Genomic DNA, 26,736 nt, shown 5'->3' with positions numbered 1-26,736 from the left:
AAAGTGAATTATATATGTTTAATTATTTTATTGGTCTCTATAATTTTACTAAATTTATAATTAGATTTCTATATTTTTTTTAATTATTGGATAGTTATACTGCTTTTGATTTTATAATTAGATCATTCTTAATATAAAAAGTGTTAGAGTTACCTGAATATTCGTTCCTTCGCAAATTAAAGATATTCATAATTAAAAATTTAATTAAATCTTTGATCGTATGTATTTTAAAAAAATATTCTGTTAATTTTAACATTTTTAACATGAAAATAATTTAATTATAAAATTAAAAACAGTGTAAGAATCCAATTAAAAAAATACAGAAATCTAATTAAAATTTTAATAAAACTATAAAAACCAATAAAATAATTAATCCAATTATATATGCAAGGAAAAAAAAATGAATATTAGGTTTGGCCTATTACCAAAATCTTGATCTAAAACATTAAACACGTTGGTATGATTATACAATATACTTGTTACTTGAGGAGTTGGACAAAGAAAGAAAGAGGCAATTAACTACACGATTTTAATTTACCAAAATTAAAAACTTTGATGGAATTTGTCATGGTAAAAGGACAACACCCAAAAATTAACACAACAACTTGTTCATGTCAAATTATTATAAAGCCTAATCACACCTTCATAGACTTTAATTTGTAAATATTATTAATATGGAAAATCACATTTTGCAATTCCAACATGACCGTCACCACATTTTAGTGATATTTCACACCATCATACATGGAGGCCTAATAATTTCAAAAACTTTGGTATATGCATATTTTAATTTTCTTATGCATGCATCTAGACTTCTCTTATTATTGTTCATCATCTCCAAGAAAGTGTTCTTTTTGTTTTTGTACCATTTGTATGTATCATTTGGAGCAAGTAGTTGCATTGATTAGGACTCATATTGTTCTAAATATTCTATAATAAATTTTTATATTCCCAAAGTGGTAATTTCTAGTACATTTGGACCACAATGTCCTATATACAAAAATGAAAAGCTACCCTTATTTAGAAACATTACACGTCATCTTATATTAAAAAATATATTATAGGGTAGAGGGAAGCTTCTAGGGACATGTGTAGCCATTGAAGGCCCTTTAATTTATTTTTTTAAGTTATTATTTTAAATATATCTATAACACTTACCAAAACCATTTTCATTTAAAAGATAGTAAAATTTTTAAATGTATCAAAATCACCTATGTTTTAATTATTTTAATTATTAATTTTAATTAATATATTATATATATTTTTTATAATTTAAATTAACAGTTAAAATAACTGAAATAGCAGTGTCCGATATTCTTAAAACTCTTCCTAAAAGATAAACAAACAAAAGGGTGGTACTATAACATTTGAAAAAAGGGCCTCAATATGTGCATATGATGATGGTATATATATATATATATATATATATATGCCACCTCCCTCAATAATTGGTGAAAGGAAAAGATTTTGTTTTCTTAAGGTTTAGGGTCATGGCTTTCCAAACACTTGGTGCATCTCAAAATATGCATTTGGCATCATGATTCCAAGAATATAAAGTGACCCAACACTTGTCATCTTTAGATTTTACCAAAGATACAAGATGAAGTTAAATGGTTAAAAAGATATACAATTTGATATATTTTTTACTCATATAAGATTTGATGGCTCAAAATTTTAACTATGAAAAATATAAATTAATTTAGCACTCTTTAATAATTAGATTAGTTCGACAATAATATTAAGTTAATTTATTTTTTTCATGATTAGAATTATTAATATTTAATTTTTTATTATTAAAAATAATAATTTACTCTCTAACTAATCATATATTAAGACTCATCCTAACATTTGTCAATCATATAATATGCACTAATCAAATTTGTTTCATGAGTGTTGGGGAAAACAAATAAATGGGTTAATTTTAGATTTTAACAGCTCATTCTTAAATATTTTTATTATTAAGTAAGGAGTATTGTATTATTTATTAATAAAATAAATTTTAATTTTTTATTTATTATATTTTTATATCATCAATTATTTAGACAAGATTTAAAATTTAAAATTTTAAGTTTAGAGTGTTCTACTTTTTATTTCTCACATCTTAATTTTTAAAAAATCTTATAGTCCTTATTTTTTTTTCCAAAACATACTAGTATTCATCTTAACTCATCATATAATTAATCTTCATGTGTGGGCTAAGCCATGTATTCAAACATTTTAACCATCTACTAGTCCACACTAATTAAGTTACCTTTAATTTATAAAAAAATATATTCATACATTAAAATTATTTATTAAAATTAGTTATTATTTTATTAATATATTTATATATAAATATATATATAATTTAATTTATTTTTAATATATATTTAATTATATTATAATATATATTTTATATTAATAATTAATTTTAATAACTAATTTTAATGTACAACATATAGTCCTAACTTATATGGTTTCACTTTCCAAGAATGAAGAAAAAATATCTTACAACAAAAATTGGTTTGTTTTGGTATTTTTAACTTGTGACATAGTTATAGAGCTAGCTAAGGCTTATCTTATTACAAATTTCAAAGTTCAAATAAACTCTAGAAATTTGAAGTCTTGAAATTTTAGATAGAGATGATATATACCCTTGAAATTAAAAAAGGAAAGGACAATTATTGTGCATAGCTAGGTCATCATGACTTTGACCTTAGATAAACCTTACCTTAATTAAGCATGCTACCTTGTTGTCATAATTGTTATCAATAATCATTTAAACATCACTATACAAACTACAAGAAATCATTATCCCCACAAGTATATATTTTGCACATTGTGAAATTAAATATATATATAGTGTACCTCTTAACTTGAAATAATTGGAAATAATTTGTGGTTTATTAATTAATTATCTCTATCTATACCCAAAAACAATATATATAAAAACTAGGGCACTATATATTGTGGATATTTAATTTGAATATGGAGATGGTGTATTGGATCACGCACTACAAACAAAAGAAGATATTAGCATGATGTAATACCATATATGGAACTAGAAACAACACAATGCAAATCTAGATTTTCTTTATAGTTTCTTTTCCAATAATAAGTAAATAAATAATAAAACTCCACTAGACTTTGTGGGGGAGACGCCACTTCTGCATATTCCATTAGAATTTGTAGCTTAAATATATAATTTAATTTCATATATATCAATTACATTTGATTAAAAAATAATAAAAGAACACACACATACATGATACATATATATAATAGTTAATAATTAATTAGTTTAATAAAGTTTTAAATACGTGTAATCATTTGGTACATGAGTATAATCATATATTATGATTTAGAGATTTAAAAATTGTGATACAGAGTTTGAGAAATTTTTGGAAATTAATAAATTTTTAGTATCTTTTATTATTATTTAATTAGCACAAATATTAATTTGTTTTTAATAAAAAAATTATTAATTTATATGTATAAATTTTAAAAAATATGATTAATTCATGTGTGTAAAATTCTAACAAAATAAATATAAATTATATATTTTATGTGTATAAATTATCTGAAAATATAAGTGTAAATTATTATGGATAAAATGCTAACGAAAAATGATAATATTTTCTCATTATATATTATTATTCGTAAAATTTAGCATGTAGAATTTAAAATTGGCAAAATATTATGATAACGAAATAAAATATAAATAAGAAGATAAGGATTCAAACGGAATAAAAAAGATACATTAAAATTAAAATAAAAATAAAAAGGATAAATTGAAATTGAATACAAAGAGAATCACTCTACTTTCTACCCAATTTCTTGACGCAACAAGAAAGGGACTCCTCAACCTAACTTGTCAATGTCATAATTTGGAAATTGAATTGAAGGGACTACTCAATCTTCTACTCAATTTTCCGATGCAACAAGAGAGGGACTTCTCAACCTCTATTGTCCACACCATGGTTTCATCACGAAACCAAAAAAAGAGTTTTTAAACTTCTAAATTATTCTATACTAGGACTACAATAGCTAAGGAGGTATTTATAACCTCTTATTAAGTTAAAACGAAGAAAAACCCTAAAGCCCATAAACATAAGGCTCAATCTAGTAATTAAATAAACAAAATCAAAATACATTAAATGAAAATATTTTAAAAATATAAATTAATATCTTTTAAATAATACTTGAACTCTTCCTATCACGAATTTAAAACACGTATCATATTAGTAAAAAATAATAAATTTTATTTATAATATAGTAGGTTGGATTTAAATTAATATGATAATTGGACTCCCTCTAACCACTTGAAGGCAACATATATTCTTTGTGGTTCTATGAACTACTTACTATATGAATATATGATGAGTATATATAGATAGAGTTAGTTATAGCACATCAAACACGCAAGAAGGAACATACATACACATACACAATATATCTATCTAGTATCTAATCTTCTTTCTTTGTTTGCAAATAATTAACTAGACATCATTGATCAATCGTCATGTCTATGAAGATAGCAGCTGATGAAAGAGAAAGATCATCATCATCAAAGATGGAAGTGAAGGTGAGAGAGTATGATGAAGAGAGACACAAAATGGAAGTTGAGAAACTTGAGAAGCTTTGTGAAGTTGGGCAGAGAGGGAAGCCTTCTCTTCTCACTGACCTCATGGGAGACCCCATTTGCCGTATCCGTCACTTTCACTTACATCTCATGCTGGTAATTATTTTTTACAATATATGAATCCAATGTCATCAAATGTCAATGGAGTAGCTTCTTTCTCTTGTAATTCTTTCCTTAATTTACATATTTTAGTAAGGCAGAAGTAAACTGTCTCGAACTCAATAATATTGTTTAATCTGTATAGTGATTCTATTTAGTGGGATAATATTTTATTATTGTTAGCAAATTGTAATTTAATGATTTTTAACCGACAATAGTTTTTAACTTGTTTTTACTATTTATTTGATATTGTCATAAAATTACTCATTTTAAAAGTTTTGATATCATGTTACGAAACTACTTATTGGGTTGATCTTAAGAGATGATAGACTTCAATGAGGACTTTTTCTCACTGGGTTGATCTTAAGAGATGATAGACTTCAATGAGGACTTTTTCTCACTAAATGGAGCTTCCGTTGCTTTGGAAGGAGTTTGAGAGTAGTATTCAATGGGACTGCCTTTTTTAAACAGTTTCTTATTTATTTATTTTTTTTTGTTGTTGTTTATTTTCTTTTAAGTCACCAAAAGAAAAAATTATTTATTCCAAAAGTTTAAATTGATAGGAGAATGTGACATTAATGGTTATATTTCTAACAGATATAATATAAATTTAATTTTTTTTGAAAAAGGGAAAAGTAGTATATGTGAACCCATAGATGATGTTCAAATTGAAGTAGAGTATATAGGTTAGATTGCATAATATATAATTTATGTTTTAAGTTTGAAAGTTTTATATGATTGGGGTTTAAACAGGTTGCAGAATATGGAGAAGGAGAAGTAGTTGGAGTGATTAGAGGGTGTGTGAAAACAGTTACAAAGGGGAATTCATCACTTCATATAAAGCTTGCTTATATCTTAGGACTCAGAGTCTCTCCTCTACACAGGTTAGTTACACTCTCTAAATTCTCTGTTTCCTATTATATTATTTAATTTATTTATTAACAAAGTGTTATTTATTAATTTAGTTTAATATATAAAACATTAGTAAAAGTTAGTAGCATTTTTAGTCTGTTGTATTCTCCACAAAAGTCAGTTCAGAAGGTGTGTTTTGCTTCTGTTCTGTTTGCCAATGCCTAGTGTGAATATTGCTATTTATAAAATAATTAAAAAAGAAAGAAAATGGAGTGAAAAAGAAGTGGTGGGGAGATTAGATTCTGAAAAAAAGAGGTTATTGATCCTCGTATCATGGAAAGTGTGAATAAAGGAGAGGTAAGCTAGGCTGTCATTGACACATGTATCCACTAATATAAGGCTACTTTAGCAACAAACTAACAATTGGATAGGATAGCATGTCTTATTCTTAATTTCAACTATATCACTAAATATTGGTCCTAAGTTCTTCATCATCTACGCAAATAATAAGCTCCACAAAAGTCCACTTTTTCTGCCCACTTCAAATCATCCACATCATCTCCCTCTTCATTTTAATTAATTCTTGTTTCATTATTTTTAGTATATATATTTTTTATTTCATAATTTATTATATAATAATATAAGTTATATGTAAATACTCAAAACATAATAGATATATAATCTCACAAAGTTTTATGAAATAAATAGAAAGTTTCATAATTTTGATTGGTTATAATTCATGTTTGATACTTTTTAATATAGATTTCTACTTTAAGAAAAAGAGTGAATACCCATCTGACCTCTGACAATTATTTCGAAAGGATTCAAAAGTTCTTAAAAAAACATGAATTTTTTTTGGGACTAATTAGTCCCTGTGCCAATAAAAGTAACATTGATTTTTTTTGACAAAGAGACTAATTAGTTCCATAAAAGTAAAAGTCTGGGCTGGGTTGAATTTTTTTTATTAAGGACCTCGTTGTCTTTCGAGATATTTGTCATGAGCCGTTTAGGTTGTTTTCAGAAGAATAAAGGAATGAAGTAAAAAGCTAAAGGTCAAAAGGAAAAGATAAAACAAAAATGGTGTGAAAGTTGAGAAGGAAATTAAATAACAAGTTTAAAGGTTCTATTGGCACATGCAGGAGATATGGCATTGGGACAAAGTTAGTTGAACATTTAGAAGAATGGTGCAAGCAAAAAGGTGCTAACTATGCATATATGGCAACTGATTGCACAAATGAGCCTTCACTCAATTTGTTCACAAAAAAATGTGGATACTCAAAATTTAGGACTCTAACCATGTTAGTGCAACCTGTTCATGCTCACTACAAGCCAATAAGCTCCAAAATCGCCATGCTTCGGCTTCCAGCGCGCCTAGCCGAGTCGATGTACAACTATATCTTCGCGAATTCGGAATTTTATCCTAAGGATATAGACGCAATTTTGTCAAACAAACTCAATCTGGGGACTTTTATAGCAATACCAAGGAAGAACATCAAGAAATTTGATCTTAAAATGGGTATTCTCCCTCCAAGCTATGCTATACTAAGTGTTTGGAACACCAAAGAAGTGTTCAAATTGCAATTGAAGGGTGTGTCACCATTAGCACATGCTTGTTGTGTAGGTACAAGGTTGTTAGATGAATGGATGCCATGGCTAAGGTTACCTTCATTCCCTGATGTTTTTAGGCCATTTGGGGTTTATTGTCTTTTTGGTCTACACATGGAGGGTAAATATGGTAAACAACTCATGAAGGGTCTATGTGGACTTGTGCATAATATGGCTAGAGATGATGGTGGATGTGGGGCCATTGTGGCTGAGTTGGGCCTGAGGGACCCAGTTAGAGAGGCTGTCCCACATTGGACCAAGTTCTCATGGGCTGAGGACATGTGGTGCATCAAGAATCTTGACAAGAAATGTGAGCCGTCCGATTGGTTGACTTCTAAATCCTCTTCTCCAGTTATTTTTGTTGATCCCCGAGATTTTTGACTCTAAACCCTAAACCCTAAATTCTAATAAACAAAGAAAAAGAGAGGAAGAATTACTAATTGAATGAAGTGTTTGAGTTTGAGAATTAGTCTTATAGATAGTTGAAATGGACTTGATATATAAGGATATCTTGTGAATGAGGTGGAGATCTTGGTAAAGTCTTTTTTTTTTTTTTATGTCAATGTAAGATGTAAAGTAACTAATGAAATTGCAATGATTAATTAAGCTCTATCCCTAATTATCACACACCAAGCCATAATTTGATCCAAAATTGAACAATTTAATTACTACTAAACAATCCAAATACTAACAATTTTAGATAGAGTAATTGTTGATGATTTTAGTCATCTCATGTTGTTGTGCAGGGGTGTTATCGGTTTGATTTTGGACTAAAAACCAATCGAATCAATATGTTCGGTTTTCACAAAATACTAACTAATTGGTTTATTGTCTGTGTAGCAACCGAATCGAACCGAACCGAACTAAAAGCGATTTGATTCGGTCGTTTTTTTCAGTTTTTAAATCCTAACTAATAGAAAATTAATCTTAGTAAAATGATATTTAAAACAATCAATAAACTGAAATAATATTACATTACATTCAAATTCAACACAATTTCAACTCATTCCAACAACTAAACATAAAACAAACACATTTGTTAAGTTTAAAATTTTCATTTCAATGCATTACTAAGCCACTTCTTCGATTTTTTATTCGGTTGTTGTAAATTTTAGCTCAATTTTATGGTAAATTTCGATTCAGTTTTGCGATAAATTTCGATTCGGTTCGGTAACTTACAACAATATATAAGTGTAAATAAATATTCATGTGAAAATTGGAAAATAGGTAGGTGAATATGTTTGGAGATTCATGTGTAAGTTGTGAGAGGGACTTAATAAAGATGGATGCTAGGTGTGGCAAAATTGTTATGTGAGAGTTAGGTGGCATGGTATCAACTCATACCATTTTACACATAATTCTAGCATTTTAGATTTTCATACAATTTTTAGTTGTATAATAATAATAATAATAATAATAATAATAAAATAGGCAGTAGTAATTTACAATCCTATCCATGTGAAACAATTTTATGTTTTAAGGCTTTTTTTTTAACTACATTCTCCATTAAATGACCAAAGTAAAAGAATGCAAAGCATTATACAATTCCATGGTGACCATGTATTCCAAAGGGAAAATACATTGTTCTGTATTTTTGTACCAAGAGATACCATTAAAAACTGGATTCCTCAGTTGATGGACGCCTTAAGAAATATCTCAAGCTGTTAGCAAGAACCTGCCAATTAGTAGAAAAAGTTAATTAACTTTTTGAAGCTTATGATTATAAGTAAAAGTTGATTATTTCACAACTACTATGATTTTATCAAATTGACTCTAAATATTAATTACTTAATAATATAAATAACCATTCCATACTTTTCTTTTAGTAATTTTACCATGTAAAACCAACTTCTCTCATACAATTCATTCTCATATAATAGAAATTAGAGATAATTCAAATCCTATAACTTTCTCAATAAACACACATTGAGTTACTTGCATGTAAAGAAATCTTGATTTCTTATGAATCAAGAGAGAAATAATGTTACCAGTTGGAGAGGCCTGATAATTGCTTTGCCTTGGTAGCTAACATGAAACTTTGCCTTAGCCAAGAGACCCTAGATTCGGCGAAGAAGATTTTCGATAAGATTCGCACATTTCACCGTTTTTCTTTAATGAGTTATTTAATTGATAAAAATAGTTTTGAATTACTAGAAGGCCATAATAATGTAACATGATATACATACCTCAGTATCAAATTCTCCAGATTCAACATCAATGTTTATGTCAGTAATAATCTTTACAAGATCAACCAGTAATCCCGGCCGATCAGCTGTCTCAACATATAACAAACTACAAAAAGGAAAAACATATTAAAAAAAAAAGCATTAAGCAATTGCATATATGTATTGGTCAGAAGAAGTAACACATAATAATTCAAATGAGCATTTTTTTTAAGACCTCAAAAACTATGTGAGGCTACTTGGATCAGAATTTCAGTTATGTAAGGAAGAAGCAAGCAAATGTATGCTTTACCTTCGATTTGGACCATCGTCGGAAACGTTTATGTGGGTTGCTATGTCCACATCAACCTGAAAGAGATGAAAAATGATCATTAACTTCAGAGAAGATTAGTCATCAGAGTCCAGAGACGAATAGTCAACTACATTGTTGATGAATAGTTGTAAGTTCTATTAAGATTCAAGAAGTGGCCCTAAACATTTACTCTACCGCCTTCGCTTCCTCAAGCTTTTATGCTGCAGTTTAAGATCAAGAAATACAGATTAAAGAGATTGAAATTAAAAGTCTAATGAACACCAGATCCAACTTTCTAATTTAGCTCTATTTCTACATTGACGAATTATTACCATAATGAGTGAAAATTTAATACATTATGAGTGATAATAAGATGTAGACATTAATCACCTGCTCTTTTGGAGGTAAAAGTCCAAAAGCTGCTCCCATTGCCAATTGGGAACTTGATTCCTAAACCAGTATGAAACATGTAACTCTAATCAGCAGAGGAATCGCTATCGATATCTAACAAAACCATGCTTCAATGATAAGGAGAATAGTCAGGGAAGCATACCGGGTGATATTGAATTAGATTATTTATAATTGTCAAACGAATTTGCTCTAACAACTCCGGATCTTCTACTTTTCTGCCAGTATCACTGTAAACAAATTTCCAGCAACATATATATCCAATGAATTAATACAAAAGCTAATTGAAAAACCTGATCCAAGATATTAATCCTAATGAGACATACGATGGTTGAATAGTAACATGCATTATTAACATCACATAAATAATGTGTAATGATGTCACACTTACGCTTTTGTTATCGAAAATTTGTTGTGCTTGCCGGAGGAATCAAGAAAGACATTTGCCTTAACAACATTGAGACCCAAGTTTTTTAGTGCATTCATCTGCAACCATACAGAGAGTAGATTTTATTGAGGCACATTATCAAATATGTTTCAACAAAACCAAATAAAAAGAGAAAGTTGGAAGTCCACAAATTCTATGTTGTAGCAATATAGAAATTTATATATATAAAAAAATGAAGAATTAACAAGAGCTTAAATTAAGTCAGAGCATGGCTAACCAACCGTATCAAGAAGAGCCCCAAGCCGATCACCGAAAGTTATCTCGACCACGGTTGAATCTGGATCAGAGTCTTGATCAATTATAACTATTGGAGTTGGAACGGTATCAGTGATGCCTTGGTTTCCATCCTGTTCTCCACAGAAACAAAATAAAAATAACAAATCTTTTACCAATGGCAGTCAAGAAGACTAGAAAAAATGAAGCAATGCTCATTCACATGCAACAAGCAACATTCATGTATGCTGATATTACATTAAATAGCAATACCTCCACATCAGTAACAGGTGCTGCTCGGGGTATAATTGTAGTTCCGGAAGATGACAATCTGACAAAAGGGTACATACAATTAACATAAAACAAATGGACACATCTTTCAGATGCAGTCCTAGCTGAAGGTTACATCTTACCACACTCACTTTGCAAATTTTACATGTTCAATAGCCTTGAAAAAAAAAAAAAACAACATTTGGCAATAATATAGAAGTTCAATAGTTCATGGTTCACTTTCAGCACTTTACTTCCTAGTTTAATTAATCAGACTAAAATATACAATTAACCCCTTTGAACTTTGGCTTGTGAAGTTTACAATCTTGGAAGTTTATTAATAAAAAAGGCTTTTTATGCACTATTTGACAACCTCAGGGTGTCGAAAATCACACATTTTGAAATTTTAGTGGTGTAAAGTGCACATGAGCTAAAATTCAAAAGAATTAACTGCAAATTTTTTTCTCCTTAATAAGAATCTGACTACATATAAGTCCATTAAGTTTTCAACTCTAAATATGATACAAATACAGCTTCAGCAATCAGATATCATTCAAGCTAGAAACATTGGGGCTGAAGAAATAGAACAAATCATTTGCCAGTATTTAATATTACCATAAGCAGGGAGCAGAGGATCCAAACATCAGTACCACAGGATCACTATTAACAAAGAGTTCTTAGAAGTACTAATTGAATTAAGTAAAATTACAATTCCATGAATTACAAAAACAGCAGCAAAAACAACAACAACAATAACTACTACCAAAGAACATTCAAATCAACTAACCATCAACAAAAAATAGAATTGTTATGAAATGATTATCTATCAACAAGTATGGTCAAAGAGATTTGAAAAAACAACAAATAAAAAGTAATCAATAGCTCAGTTTACCTTCTACTGTGAATAATGCATGATAGCTTAGTAGCAGTAGTTGCAACAAACCCAGAAGAAGTCTTCAATGAAGGAGCAATACAAATTGTCCTTTCCAAAGGTCTAAAGCTGTTGGTGCTATCAACAGCACTGAATTGAGGTCCAAGACTCCAAGCAGCCATAGCCATAGCCATATTTTAATGTAATTATTATAGTAATAATAAAATCTCTTCAAGTTCAAGCTAAGGTGAAAACTTTTGACTTTAGCAGAGAAAATAAGCAATGGAAGAGAAAAAGATTAGATTTTTGAAGATGGGGTTAGAGAAAAGAGGTGAAATTGCATGGAATATGAATGTGGGTGAGGGAAGTTGCAGAGAATGGGTGAATCATCCTCTTTTTCGGATAGAGAAAGAAGAAAGAGAAAACAATGTGCTGTGCATTGTTTCATTCATTCATTCATTTCCTTCATTCATATTTGTTTCTCTCTCTAGAGAAGATGATGAGAGAGAAAGTGAGAAGGAACAATCTGAGCCGTCCATTCATGATCTTGTTGGGAGAGTGTGTCTTCGATTTGATCAGATTTTGTTTGGACAAGCAACATTGAAAAGCGACACGTTTGGTGGATATTATACATTTCAATAAAGATTTTTTTTTTGAATTTTTTGTTAATTTTTTTTAGATGCTATAACATTGTATAAATAATAAATTCAGGTAAATAGTAAGGAAATCGCTAAGATAAAAATGTTTAAAATATTTTTTTTAAGATATTTTTTAGTAATTAAAATTTAATACATATAATCGATTAAATTGTGTTATTTTTGTTAAAATTAGGTTAAATAAATTAATTTGATCGAAAAAATAGTAAATTAAATATTAAATTAATCTAAATTAATATTATATTTTATAGAAAATAATTATAATACCTTATTATAAAAAATGACTAAAATACTTCTATTATATATATATTAATTTTGAGAATCCTAAATTCTAATTATTTATTTTTCTGTTGTATAAAATTTGGATTTAGAATTTTCAGGATTAATATATATATAATAGAAATATTTTAATCATTTTTTATAATAAGGGTATTGTAGTCATTTTCGATAAAAAATAATATTAATTTAGATCAGTTCAAAATTTGATTCATCATTTTTCGCTCAAATTAATTTGTCTAGTCTAATTTTTGACAAAAATAAAACGATTTAATCGATTATATATGTTAAATTTTAATTATTAAAAAATATCTTTAAAAAAAGACATTTTAAACGTTTTTATCTGAATAACTACCAAAATAGAAATTATACTCACCAACTACTCACTAATGCTACATGCTATGTAAAGGCCACCTTTTTTTTGTATCTTTTTCAACCTGAGCCCATTGGGCCGGAAAGGCCCAAATCATCAGCGCCGCCGCAAAAGTGATATCTTCAGCTTAGCGCCGTCGCGTCTCCCTGCTCTCTCTTGTGGAGGTCCAGAAGCAACCTTCCTTCAATTTCTTTCCATGAAGCAATCAACAGAGAGAATTGGTAAGTAATTTGATGAATTCATTTGATTAATTTCATTTATTTATAATTATGCATTATAAATTTATAATCTTCACCACAAAGGATTTGTACACTGAAATTTCACTTCAAAATTTGATTTTTGTTGAAATGTGATTGATTGCTGTTGTAGTAGTTGATGGTGTTCTTCCCTTTGAATGAACCAAACAGTAATTAAAAAAAAACCCTATCAATTACTGTTCTGATCACAGTTCTAACTCCTAACTGTTTTTCAGAATCAAAGTAAGCTTCTTCTATTCCATGGCATCGAGGCTCATTGTGGAGGCTCCTTTTGAAGCTGAAAACCAACTTGAATTATCTCTCAGACAAGCTTTTGAGTCCCTTCAACCAAATCTAAGACCCCCTTTTTCCTTCTCTATATCCATTCCAAACCCTGACCAATACTCCCAACTTAACCGTGCAATCCTCCATGGCATCCTAACCGAACCACACTTTGCAAAAACCCACATCAAGCACTTACATGGCATAATAACAGATGGGTATGCAATGTTCATCAATTTACTCATCAAAGTAGTTCACCAGTTGTACCCAAAGCTCCTTGGTTCTGTGAAAAGCCAGCTACTTTGGGTTGCTGAGGAAATGATTTATGTGTTGGGGATTGGTATCGATGTGCTTTTGGTGTCCCTTTTGAGGCAAATCAATGGAGGTGATTTCAGTGATGGGAATTTGTGGTTGTGTTTGAAGATGGCCACACTTTTCTTGAACAAGTGGCAGTGCTTGTTGGAAGAAGAACCCAATGTTTTGTCATGTGCTTTATATGTGTTTCTTAGAGTTTTGGCTGATCATTGTAGAACCAACAGGCCGAGTGACCAAAATTTTGAGACTTTGAGGAGGTTGGAGGTTTATTTGTGTGTGAAGATTGTGAGGGAAGAGTTTCACTTGTGTTTAAGAATCGGCAGGGATTTCATTCGGTTGTTGCAGGATTTGATTCATGTTCTTGAGTTTAGAGATATTTGGAAGGATTTGATGCTCTGTCCATCAAAGTTCAATACTTCAAGATTTGTAAATGTTTCGCAGCTATACCGCACAAGAACTTGTAGCAAGTATGTTTTGCTTAGAATCAATCCTGAGATGGAGACCAGATTGCGGTTTTTGATGACATATGTTAAATTGGGACATCAAAAGAGGCACCAAATATGGTTTTTTCAGAAGTTTCTTCATGAACCAGATAGAGAAACTATCATAGTTGATATAGTTAGATTCATATGTTGTGCACACCATCCACCTAATGAGATCATTCAATCAGACATTGTTCCTCGATGGGCTGTTATAGGCTGGCTTTTGAAGTCATGTAGGAGCAGTTATGTTGAGAAAAGTGTTAAATTTGCTCTGTTTTATGATTGGCTCTTTTTTGATGAAAGTGTTGACAGTGTGATGAACATAGAGCCTGCAATTTTGTTGATGGTGCATTCAATTCAGAAGTACATTGACATCACACACAATCTTCTTGAGTTCTTGTTATATCTTGTGGACAACTATGATGTTCGGGTGGAGAATAAGGTTCTCATTGCTAAGGGTGTATCATCAGCTCTTCAGTTACTTGCTAAGAAGGGTGTGATTCAGTCATATGATGTTTTGACTTATTGTCCTGCACTTTCACCCACTCTGAAAGAGGGTCTAGGAAGGTTGATATCAGGTGTAAAAAGCTAGGATGCTGTAATGGATTTCTGCCAAATCTGTCTTTTATTTGAACTCATTATCTGAAGAATGTTGAGTATGTAGCAAGCAATGCACACAAATAAAAGGCCCACTTCTTGAAACTTCATTTGGAAAAAACTATTTTAACATTCAATTTCTTATTTTTGAAGTCTGAATTCATTTTGCAACAAGAGAGCTTCTTGGCTAAAATGCCATTATAAGATCAAATCCGAATCGTGGATACATAACTCGGAGAAAGGGAAAAAAATGAGACTATGAATTGAAGACAAAAATGAAGAACTAATTGAATTGAGAATGCTGCATGATCCTTTTATCCAACAGCAAAACTCTCGCTCATTTCTACAAGTGTGTAACAGTGTTTGGACAGGTTCAATTTTTGCTCAGCCCCATCTCAATATTGCTGATCCCCATGTAAGACCAGCACCAAAGCCGGCAGCCGCAACAGTATGGCCTGCCTTGATCTTCCCACTCCGAACTGCTTCATCTAAAGCCAACGGAATAGAAGCAGCACTTGTGTTACCATAATTAGCCAAATTTGATATTACACGTTCCGAGGGGATTTCTAACCGATCAGCGACTGCATCAATGATCCTCTGGTTTGCCTACACTTGTTCAGAAATAAGGAGTAAGTTACCCAATTGATACTCTACTAATCATGAGTTAAATTTTACCACTCAGCTTTGTCATGCAAAGGCATTGATATTTAATCTTCAATGGTTTATCTTAAGATTTAACTTTGTCATTTTGACTACTTGTTGAGAATGCTCATCCTTTTTTGTACTTATTGCTTCTCTTTCAGCAAAATGATATTATAAAAAGCAGTGTTGTGGAGTTAGTGATTTGGTGGTTGCAAAAAATTCTATCAAGCTACGGTTTTTTCTCCTTTAAATTCATTTCCAATAATAGCATTTAACAAAAACCAAAAGAATGAATGAACTCGATACCTACTGGTTTAGCAAGAAAGTAGATAAATAAGAAATTAATAGCTATATGGAACTTCACATGATGGCACAGAAAAAGAATTATGGAGTTTGGACAACATTCATATAAAGATAATAACATTCAACAGTGGTACCACTTTCTTAGATATCAGATGATATGTTCCCGATACCTGATGGAGAAGTAACCAATCGATGCTCGATGCAGGTAGACCAGCCTTTTGTAGGGCAGCTTCAATTGACTGTGGAACAGTTCGCACTGCAAAGCGAAAGACTTCTTTGCCATTCATGTGAATGCATGAATATGAATGTCGCCTGGGAGGAAAGTTGAACACCGAACCATTTGATTCTGCTGCATCATTGGTCTCATCTTCTTTAATTGTAGCATTCAAATGCCTACAGGAAGTGAAATCAGATGCTTAGTCACAAAACATAAGAGAATGGCATCAAAAATTGAGGAGCAAGGAGCACATACCTTTGACCATCACCATCACTATGCAAATCAAAACCAAATAAACCATCTTCATCACCACTACAGGCCTGCAGCATAATCGTAAAACGGGAGCAATGTCATCAATTTTTGTTTCCTTTCGACTCAAACTGAGAAGATAACAATGCAAACATTATAATAAGCTAAAATTAACAGTACGAAGATAAAGTATTTCATGGAGCTCTCACAAAAAATTCCATCAAATGGAGCTGTCTAAAATATTTAAAATTCGTCCTATCTCACTTTTCTATATTTATAAATTGGGATCAAAATAATTAACAATTTCTTATCAGTCTCTTCTCTATGGTTGAGGTTAAACGGAAAAAAGAAAAAAATCTTTTAACTCAAAAGAATACTACCCTTTGCACTGCCACTAAACCACTAAGATTAGTGTGTTCTCATTATTCAATAATGGAAATACAAAGAGAAAGATAACGAGAAATTGTTACTGGTCATTCGGTTGCAACTCAGTTGAAACTTCTTCCTGAGAATTCCATTGGTGGTCTTCTATTTCAGTTGGAAGATTTTCTTGCCAGTGGGAACACTGTGGCAACCATAATAGGTCTCCGGGACAGATTAAAGGTTCGAAGATGATTTTGGTCATCGTTATAAAACAAGATCAACAAAGGTTGCTATAAAAAAGGTTGCTTTTTGGTTCAAAGTTACTACTAATGTGACATAATTATTGTGGATCTGATCGATACAACTAAATACAAAATATTACTTTGTAAATACTAAATTAATATTCATAGATGAGTAAACCTGAGTCAAATTTTTAAACTGTGCAGAGTGTGGATAAAATAGAGTATGGTGAATTGGTGAGGATTGCAACCATGAAGAAGAAGGGGTCGTTAATAAATTTTTAAGAGTTTTGTTCCCAATTTATAAATATTTTAGTCAACTCCATTTGATGGAACTTTCTATAAGAGCTCCATCAAATACTTTGCCCAGTCACAAATGATGTTCGACTGTTCAACTTATTAAATGGAAATACTGAATACTGCTATAAATGACAGACACCATTAGGAAGGTTTACATTTACCTGTACTAGTACAGCAGCGGCTGCATCTCCAAAAAGGATACAGGACCCCCTGTCAGTCCAGTCGACAAATCTTGAAAGACCATCAGCACCAACCACCAGGACATTTTGAAACCCACCACCTACATTCATATTGATAAATAGAGATGTTTTTCACCAGATTAAGGAGATATTACAACCTCATTTCAACAAAATAATGAATCCATACCCCTAATGTGACAAGCTGCTGAGATTAAACCCAACACAAATCCACTACAAGCAGCTGTAATGTCATAAGACAATGGATTTCTTTTGCAGCCAAGGTGCTTTTGAATCTGAAATTCATAAGGACAATATAAGAGATCATGAAAGTGATTCAATCATTTGATACAGTTGTGCAGCTTCTCTTATAGTACAGCCTTAACCCACACCTGAGGGGCAGAGCCGAAAAGATCCTCTGGAGTAGACGAGCACAACAATATTAGATCAACATCATCCGGATCAACCTTTGCCATGTCAAGGGCTTTCTGTGCCGCGTCTACTGCTAAAGTTGTCAACCTATCCCTGCCTGCAAGCACAGCATCAAGCCAGGCCCATCACCACACAATACGACTTCGAATGAGATTTTGAACAAGTTGTTATCAATGTATTTATGTGATGAATCCACGGAAACAATGGCCTGCTTTATAAGTTATCGATGCTCCATTGACTTCTACAGCAACTAAATTCTAGAGCCACCCTAAGAACATGCTATGTAACCTAACCATAGTAGCTCTAGCAGCAGCAAATAGCAATTCACTAACCTGAAAGAACTCGGCGGTTACGAATCCCAGTACGAACTGATATCCACTCATCATTAGTATCAACTATTTTTGCGAGGTCATCATTGGAAATCTGAAGAGAAGGAACAGCTGAACCACATCCAACTAACTTGCATCCCCTGCTAAAAAGCCTGCAAACAAAGAGTTTACTTGTATAAATAAGAAAGAGAAAACAAAAGACCCCCCCCCCCCCCCCAAAACAAGGAAATTACATATGTCTTGGAAAATCCAAATTCAACCATGATGCAAAAAATTGTAACCTTTTGAGAATGAACAGAAATAATTACAAGCATCAGATAAGTTCTGAAAACAAAAAGAAATTATTATACCCCAAAATCCATCAAATTCCGAAAAATGAGTATGAAAGTCAAAGCTAGTGTTCAGTGGAGCAAATTAACAAACACGGCATGTGCAGAATTAAGTTAAGCACAAAAAAGGACTGAAAAATGGAGCTTGGAAAGAGAAAGAGACCTGGGTATGGGAGATTGGGAAGGAGAAGAATCAATGGAAGAAGCTTTGCCTTGGAGTGCACTAAAGCAAACAACTTTGGGATACCCAAGTGAAGAATAAGGGGCACGGAAGAAGGTAGAAGATACATTTGGCATTTTTGCACCAGAAAACTATAAAAGCAAAAGAGATTGATGTATGTATTTGTGTGTGAATTATGTCATATGAGAAAGAAAGAAAGAAAAAAACGAACTGAAAAAAGAGAAGAAAAGAGTGAGATCGTCAAAATCCAAGTAAGATTTTGTGAGAGAGATGTTATGTTGTTTGTTATGTTAATGTGTTCTCAGAGTCGTTGGGAATTGAAACTAACACGCACACGAATTGAACCAAACAAAAGCGGTGCCTAATGTGTCGCCGTTTTGCGGCGGAGATTACAAAATAAAAAAAAAGTGTTAATTCTTTTCCATTAACCAAAAAAAAAAGGACAGAGGCTAGGTCAGGAATCAAAATTTTATTTAAGAATTTTGTTAATTAATAAATTATTATATATATAAGATCAAATTTAAATATTTATTTAAGTGAATAAATAAATTAATTATTTGATTAATTTAAATTAATTATTATTTCAACTAACTTATTTTTTTTAATAAGTTGAATTTTAAATTCATTTAATTCGGTATTAATAAATGGTGAATTTTATGTATTTTTTATTGTTGTGCTTAAATTGTCTAATTTATTTTTATAAATAAAAAATAAAACTAAAATATTTAAAATTTATTAAATATTTTTTTTGTCTTTTTTAATAAGTTAAACACTATGTCTTAGACACCATAACACTTACCTAAATAATTATACACATGTGTCTAATTATATATTAAAAGATTAGTCAGATAATTATTTTGTCATTTAAAATGTTAATAATCATTTAAAAAATTGGAATTGTAGTCAAATGACTATGTAAATTTTTTATATATTATTATTAAGTTAAAATTAAACTTTTCAAATTAACTTATTTTGTTTAATATAGAAGAATCAACACACATTTTTCATTTAGTAGGTTTTATTTGATAATAATAATATAGATAATTAGATATAAAATATACAAGATGTTTAAAAAAATAAATAAATAAAGACATAATATTTTGTTTTTAGTTTTACTTTTACTTTTTATCTAATATCTTATTCTTAAATAATTTTTTAAAAAGAAAGAAAATATATAAAACTATTATATAAAAGAACAATGATGATATGTTTATATGTATTTACATATATTATTTTATATATTTTCAATATATGTTTATACTCTAATATATAATCTATATAAATAATTGATTGATAGCTCACTTTTAATATACATCTGAAATATTATTTCCCTTAAGTGTGCAATGTAATATCACCATCATTTTCTTTTCTTGTGTTCTTGATCCAACTGCTTTTGTGGCTTGTTCAATTGTTGTAACCCACTACCCACCAATACCATCATTATTTTTCCAAGCAACAATGATGTGTTTAATTTAAAGTACTAACTAATGTTGTTACATATCTGGCTACCTGCTTTGCAAAAAATAGTTTAATGTTTTATGAATATTAATTACTAACTAAACTTTTTAATTAATCAATTATTTTAGAGTATGACTTTGATGCTTTATCAAATTTTAAAAGATTTATGCTCATTAACTAATTGTAGTATTTTTTCTTGCATAGTTAGACAATTTAGGCACAACAATAAAAAGCACCATAAAATCCACCATAATATATATGGGTAAAATTAACTATATTATTAACTTAAAAGATGAAAATAAAAGCTAGTGTAACATAAATCTTATCTTCTAATCAAACATACTTTCAAAGTGTATTTGGATGGGGTAATTAAATTATTAAAGAAAAGGAAAATAATTATGGAAAATATTTAAAATAATTTATAACAAAATTGTGTTTGGGCATTCAATAGAAAGAATTTATAACATTTAAGAAATTTTAGTTAGCCAGAATAAAGGATTTAAATTTTCACTTATAATAAATGGATTTTAATTTCTCATTCTTTTATCTTAATTAAAATTAACAAAAAAAAAGTCAAATGAGAGAAAAATAAACCAACAGAAGTAATTTAATTACATTGCCCATGCAAAAAAATTTATAAATGCAAGTAATAATATTTATTTCATCCAAATAAAAAAAGTTGCAATTGATTAAAATTCAATTAAAACATAAATGTCTATGTGTTTAAAATTCTATAAAATTTTAAAATACTTTTATCTAAACACAACCTCAATATGTAAAAATCAAATTCTTCTTTTAGTAATAAATACTCAATCAATAAGTCAATATCTTATATGAGAAGAAGGGGCAAGAGAGAGTTTTTAATTTACAATCACATTTGGCTCATGTTTTATATAAATTTCTAAACCAAATTTTCCTACTAATAAATGGTGGGGAAAAATTGATTCATGTTTGGGACCCTTAACCCTGTGCATGTGTGCCAAGTCAACGACTCAAGGCACCTCAATAGTTCAACTTTATTCCCCTAATAAATTATTGTTTTTATCTTTTTGGACATACTTAATAAATTATTCCCAACATTGATATTAACGCTTTTTTTTATTATGTGAGGGCACAAGGCCCAACAAAAATAGAAAACAAGGGTTAGAAACACTAAATATCATAAGAGTTTTAAAATAAGCAATCTACCAACAATCAGAGTGGCGCAGCGGAAGCGTGGTGGGCCCATAACCCACAGGTCCCTGGATCGAAACCAGGCTCTGATATAAAAGAGAAGCTTCTCCGCTCAACAAATTTTTTCCTCATGCTCCGTTTTTACGCCACCCCAAAAAAGGGTCTTACAGTCCAAATAAAAAAGGAGGCAACATATATGGCCCAACAATTTTTATATGACTTTTTCCAATAACATATTGGGCCATGACAAAAACATTAACATAACTCTTACATTATGGATGGAAGGAAAATAGATAAAAAATAATATTTTTCTTTGTTTGGTTATGAAAGAAAATAAGAAGAAAAGAAAATTTTTGTGTGAGTCTCACAAAAATTTTTTTCTTTTTCTATCACAAGTAAAAAACAAGAAGAAAAATGCTATATTTTTGTATTTCCAATATTACTCTTAATTATATTATTATTAATAAATATTAATATAAATTTAATTTTAATATATTATTATAATAAAATTTTATATTTAAATATTATATATATTAGATAAATAATTTAAATTAAATATATAAAATTATAATATTTTATAATATTTATAAAATATAATAAAACATGAATAAATAAAAATATTTATATTTTATTTTTAGGGTATTAATGTAATTTTATACTATTATGATTTTTTTTCACCTTTTTTTTTCATCTAAACAAAAAAAATTTTTTCCTCTATTTTCTTTCCATCTATTTTCTATTCATCCAAACAACACATAAATAACTCAACTTTTCTTCTTATTTTTTTCCTCTTATTTTCTTTCCTCTTACTTTCTTTTCTTCCATTTTCTTTTTAACATTCAAATAAAAATTATTCTTTAACCTAATAATTTATACATATAATATAGTTATAATTGCGTAATCTTGCAACTTCTATCATTATGTATAATATAAAGTAATTATATACTATTAATCAATAAAAAATAGAAAATATGAATAAATAAACAAAGTAAACAATTATTATAATGAATAAGTATTTTTAGCATTAGAAATCAATTTAAATTAATAGAATAATTAATTTATTTAAATAAATATTAAAATTTTGAATCGTATATAATAATTTATTAACCAATAATAAATTCTTCAATAAAGCTGACAAATTAATCTTTGTTTGACCAAATTGGAAAAACAGTAGAAGAAAGAAAAAAAAAACTATTTAGCATAATGGATATTTTTTTTGGGGTTGTATTTTTTAATATTTAATATTTAATATTGCTGCTATTCATAATAATCCATACGTCATTGGGGTGGTGTGTGACAATGCTTCTTCTCTGCGCTTCTTCCTTCTCTTCTCCACCTCACAACCTCTTCACTCCTCTCTTCTCTTCTTCTTCTTCTTCTTCTTCTTCTTCAACCTCACATTCTCTCAGAAACCCCTTACTCCCATTCAAGCTCACTACTTTCACCACCACCAGAATCCAAAGCCTTGCTAAAGAAGAAGCTTCATCTTCATCTTCATCAGAATTAGGTTATGATCCAAAGGCAGGTGTTTCCGTTTACAAGCCCAAATCATACGAAGTTCTCGTCACTGATGCCGCCAATTCCCTCGCTTTTGCTCTCCAAGACGCCAAAATTCGCCTCGAGATCGATTTCCCGTACATCTCTTTTTGCATTTCCTTTTTCACAATTTCTAAAAGCCTTCAACTTTGAATAAAAGCTAGAAACTTTGTTGTAATTTGTAACTTATAATAGTCTTAGTCCATGCATAGTGATACTTTGTCTTTAAGATAGTCGTTTTTATTTATTGTTCAAGTAAAGCTTATTATTGATTTTCCAATTGTGTATGCAATGCATTGCATGGTTTCTATGTTCCTGTGTGACAGTTAGCATCATATTACTATTTTGGAAATGGTTTAGTTTCTTGTTTGGACATAGATACTATTATTATCTTCTTTTCCTATGTTGTTAACCTATAACTCTTCAGGATTCCAATTAACAATTGAGCTTTTAGGTGTGGTTTTTATTGCTGTAATTCTCTTCCTGACTTTTGTTCTCTTGGGTTGTGTGTATGCAGGCCCTTGCCCAGCAACATAAGTTCTTATAAGGTACTATTCTTTGCTATCATGAAACAAATGTTATCAAGTGACTAATGTTTGTCAGTTTTGGCCCTTCATTATATGTAGCTGCAACTTTTCCATTGTAGTGCTATTAGTGATAGTTGAGAGTGCCTTAACTTGTCAACTTTTACTTTGTCTTTCATTAGTACTTAGCTTCAGATTCTTAGATGCACTTGCGGATATTGTCACAGTCAATAACATAACATTTTAAGATATGGCGCACGGCTAACTTGAATTCTGATCTAAAATGACATTTACTTATTATTGCTTGTGAACACAGTTCATGTGTGTCGACATATAAGTCCGTTTAGTTGATTTTCATGTCTATGCTTTATGTTAGGCTAACATCAATTTCATGCTTCGAGAGACATTGTTCTAATTCACGGTTACTTGACCTTTGTGAGGCATGCGTCTCAAAACATTGCACATAATTGTCTCAAATTCCTAAATATTTCAAGGGATCTTCAGATGAGTTCATTGATGCCAACATTCAACTCTCATTGGCTGTTGTGAAAAAGCTCCAGGAGAAACAGGAGACCCGAGCTTGCTTAGTAAGAAGACGCATTATTTTCGTCCCATCCTTACTTAGAAGAAATATTTATTCTCGTGAATAAATTTTTACCTTCTGTTTTTCTGGAGAAGATCTTACGATATATGTTATGTTCCCGTTTGTAGGTCTTCCCTGATAAGCCAGAAAAGCGCAGAGCCTCCGAGTTGTTCAAATCAGCTCTGGATTCGGTAATGAAAATACACTTATTATGATTTTTTCCCATCTTTCTAATGGATTTATCTTATTTTCCTGCATCTTTCTTATTTTGAAGTGTCATTTTTGTTATGAATTCAGATTGATGGCATTACCATTGGTTCCTTAGATGATGTCCCTGCTGGACCTATGACTTCATTTTTCCGGTCCGTTAGGAACACCCTTGATTTTGATTTTGAAGATGAAAATGAAGGTTTGTTCTTTGGGGATATTGTACTAAGTCAATAACTTTTTCCAAATTATCATGTTCGAAACTTAGGGATGAGAATATATCAAAAATTCAAAATTAATAATAATGCACGATGACTTGATACTTGAACTGCAGATCGATGGAAGTCTAATGAGCCTCCATCACTCTACATATTCCTTAACTGCAGTACGCGTGAACTTGCAAATATTGAGAAGTATGTGGTATGGTGTCTCTGCCATTTGGAATGTTTCTTGAACCTCTTTTCACTTTAATATTTGATGTGCTTATGAAATTTCGCTATTCTTTATTTGCATTGGGTTGTTGTTGGCTTAGCCATTCAGAAAATATTTAGTTTTTTTCTTTGGTGATAATATGCAATGGAATATAAAGCTTGAATCCTTTCGTTTGATTTTGGGACAGTATGTATCACTCTTTTTTGTATACTATTTTCTTCCAAATCTAGATTTTGATGGCCTTTGTTAGCTGTATAAGAAATTCTTAAATTCTTAATTATTAGCTATTGAACAGGTTATATTTCTGACTCGTTTCATGTTGGTGGTAGTTACTTTAATGTATTTTACTATTTTATATATTGTTACCTCTTGAATTTTGCAGGAAAAATTTGCGGTGTCTACACCAACACTTCTCTTTAATCTTGAACTAGACACACTACGGTATATTCTCTTTATATATACATACATATTGCTGTGCCTAAATCCATAGTTTTAATATAATTATTTTTGACAGAGTTAGTATTGAATTTACAGTGCCGATTTAGGCCTTTTGGGCTTCCCTCCCAAAGATTTGCATTACCGCTTCCTTTCACAATTTACTCCGGTATTCTACATTAGAATCAGAGAGTATTCAAAGGTGTCTCTTCTTTATTGAATTGTTTTTACCTGATCATTTTCTCAAATAATTGGTATTGATTGTTTTCTTTTATGTTTTTAAGACAGTTGCAATAGCACCTTATATTGTCAATTACAGTGGAGCAGTGTTCCGCCAGTATCCAGGTATGGCTATATGGTATTTTGATCTTAGTATATAACCAGTGCACTAAATTGTTACTTCATGGTTTGTTGTTCAGGTCCTTGGCAGGTGATGCTTAAGCAAGCAGATGGTTCTTACGCTTGCATAGCAGAAAGCGCAACCCGCTTCACCCTTGGTGAAGTAAATACACCATCTTTAACTCTTTTCACTTTTTAAACTGTAAACACTTTGGTATTAACTTTTAAACTGATGTAGGCCAAAGAAGAGTTGTTGAGAGTCTTGGGACTTCAAGAAGAGGAGGGAAGCTCTCTAGAATTTCTTCGAAGAGGCTACAAGGTGTTCTATTTTGTTAGTTTATCAGTCTATGTTTTTCTTTATGCTTGTTGCTTGTTTGTTGGCGCGTCTCTTATTCACATATAAGGGTGCTTTTTCTCAGCTTATTTTGCCAAAATACTGTATAAGAAAGCCAGGTTTCACATATTTTGATAAAATTTAGAAATAATCAGGATTTTGCGAGTTTTAAGCTTTTTTTATTTTGTTGGAGCTGAAGATAGTAGCTTATAAGAAAAATCAACTTTTAGTTTTTTCAATTATAAAGAAACTTTTGTCAAACATGCCTGAAATCTTTTACCTGCCTCATTTGATATTGCAGGCAAGCACATGGTGGGAAGAAGATTTTGATTTGGAAGCATCTTCTGCATGGAGGAGCTGATCACTACACTGTAAAACTACTATAAGAGATTCTCTCTCTTTTTTTTGTTTTTAATTTAAATGTAAGTTTTATGTAATATTCCCAATTTTCTGTTCAGTTCGAATCCAATGTGACCCATTTGTGGCATTTATAGTTGAATTGTTGCAAACAAATATCAGATGGAATTTCCAAACCCAATTGTAACAAATCAAATTGTGGGAATCCACCAAAGTATACCAGCAATTAGTTTGATAAAAGGTTAAAGAAACCCATCATATCCCCGAAAAGACCATTAATCTCTCTATCTTGCGGAATTGATTTGGATCCTCTCATACTTAGAATAAAAAAGTTTGCTCTAACCAGATCGTGTTTGCTTCAAACATGAGAGGATTTAAGTATGTAATCCCATAGTTTGATTTGCTAACATGCATAATAAATAGATGATGATTTGAAATGTAATTGTATTTATGCAATCTGCACAAGCAATACTATAGTCTTCATTTCTTGTGACTATCACCATTTAAACTTTTTATCTT

At 30.4% G+C, this 26,736-nt stretch overlaps 5 protein-coding genes across 6 annotated transcripts; 3 read left to right on the top strand and 2 right to left on the bottom strand.

The window, feature by feature from the left end:
• The first annotated feature begins 4,275 nt into the window (after positions 1-4,275).
• Positions 4,276-7,804, top strand: LOC112709734 (probable N-acetyltransferase HLS1). The gene is made up of 3 exons (XM_025761642.3): positions 4,276-4,717; positions 5,474-5,604; positions 6,712-7,804. The coding sequence occupies exons 1-3, from the start codon at positions 4,502-4,504 to the stop codon at positions 7,556-7,558; spliced, it is 1,194 nt and encodes a 397-aa protein (XP_025617427.1). The 5' UTR covers positions 4,276-4,501; the 3' UTR covers positions 7,559-7,804.
• Positions 7,805-8,561: 757 nt separating this feature from the next.
• LOC112709733 (ACT domain-containing protein ACR11) lies at positions 8,562-14,151 on the bottom strand. Of its 2 annotated transcripts, none has more exons than XM_072203779.1 (11): positions 13,463-14,151; positions 11,884-13,357; positions 10,995-11,052; positions 10,730-10,855; positions 10,452-10,546; positions 10,206-10,290; positions 10,043-10,102; positions 9,653-9,708; positions 9,364-9,469; positions 9,166-9,234; positions 8,562-8,852 (listed from the first exon to the last, which is right to left on the bottom strand). In XM_072203779.1, the coding sequence occupies exons 2-11, from the start codon at positions 12,054-12,056 to the stop codon at positions 8,790-8,792; spliced, it is 891 nt and encodes a 296-aa protein (XP_072059880.1). In that variant the 5' UTR covers positions 12,057-13,357; positions 13,463-14,151; the 3' UTR covers positions 8,562-8,789. The 2 variants fall into 2 exon arrangements, with proteins under 2 accessions (XP_072059880.1, XP_025617426.1); XM_025761641.3 differs by having other exon boundaries at positions 13,479-14,151.
• On the top strand, positions 13,665-15,184 carry LOC112709731 (uncharacterized). Its single transcript, XM_025761639.3, has one exon. It carries the CDS (start codon positions 13,665-13,667, stop codon positions 15,072-15,074), a length of 1,410 nt encoding a protein of 469 aa, XP_025617424.1. The 3' UTR covers positions 15,075-15,184.
• A 5-nt stretch (positions 15,185-15,189) lies between these two features.
• On the bottom strand, positions 15,190-19,274 carry LOC112709732 (beta-ketoacyl-[acyl-carrier-protein] synthase III A, chloroplastic). Its single transcript, XM_025761640.3, has 8 exons — positions 18,822-19,274; positions 18,333-18,481; positions 17,961-18,097; positions 17,759-17,864; positions 17,554-17,672; positions 16,497-16,561; positions 16,195-16,417; positions 15,190-15,685 (listed from the first exon to the last, which is right to left on the bottom strand). The coding sequence occupies exons 1-8, from the start codon at positions 18,953-18,955 to the stop codon at positions 15,464-15,466; spliced, it is 1,155 nt and encodes a 384-aa protein (XP_025617425.1). The 5' UTR covers positions 18,956-19,274; the 3' UTR covers positions 15,190-15,463.
• A 3,420-nt stretch (positions 19,275-22,694) lies between these two features.
• On the top strand, positions 22,695-26,457 carry LOC112709729 (protein LPA3). The gene is made up of 12 exons (XM_025761637.2): positions 22,695-23,104; positions 23,524-23,554; positions 24,025-24,117; positions 24,242-24,304; positions 24,411-24,522; positions 24,655-24,740; positions 25,135-25,193; positions 25,287-25,389; positions 25,472-25,532; positions 25,607-25,689; positions 25,765-25,845; positions 26,162-26,457. Exons 1-12 carry the CDS (start codon positions 22,770-22,772, stop codon positions 26,219-26,221), a joined length of 1,167 nt encoding a protein of 388 aa, XP_025617422.1. The 5' UTR covers positions 22,695-22,769; the 3' UTR covers positions 26,222-26,457.
• Positions 26,458-26,736: the final 279 nt, after the last annotated feature.

Source organism: Arachis hypogaea, chromosome 9 (assembly GCF_003086295.3).
Source record: "Arachis hypogaea cultivar Tifrunner chromosome 9, arahy.Tifrunner.gnm2.J5K5, whole genome shotgun sequence".
In the NCBI taxonomy this organism is placed as follows: Eukaryota; Viridiplantae; Streptophyta; class Magnoliopsida; order Fabales; family Fabaceae; genus Arachis; species Arachis hypogaea.
This window is presented reverse-complemented; position numbering and strand designations above follow the sequence as displayed.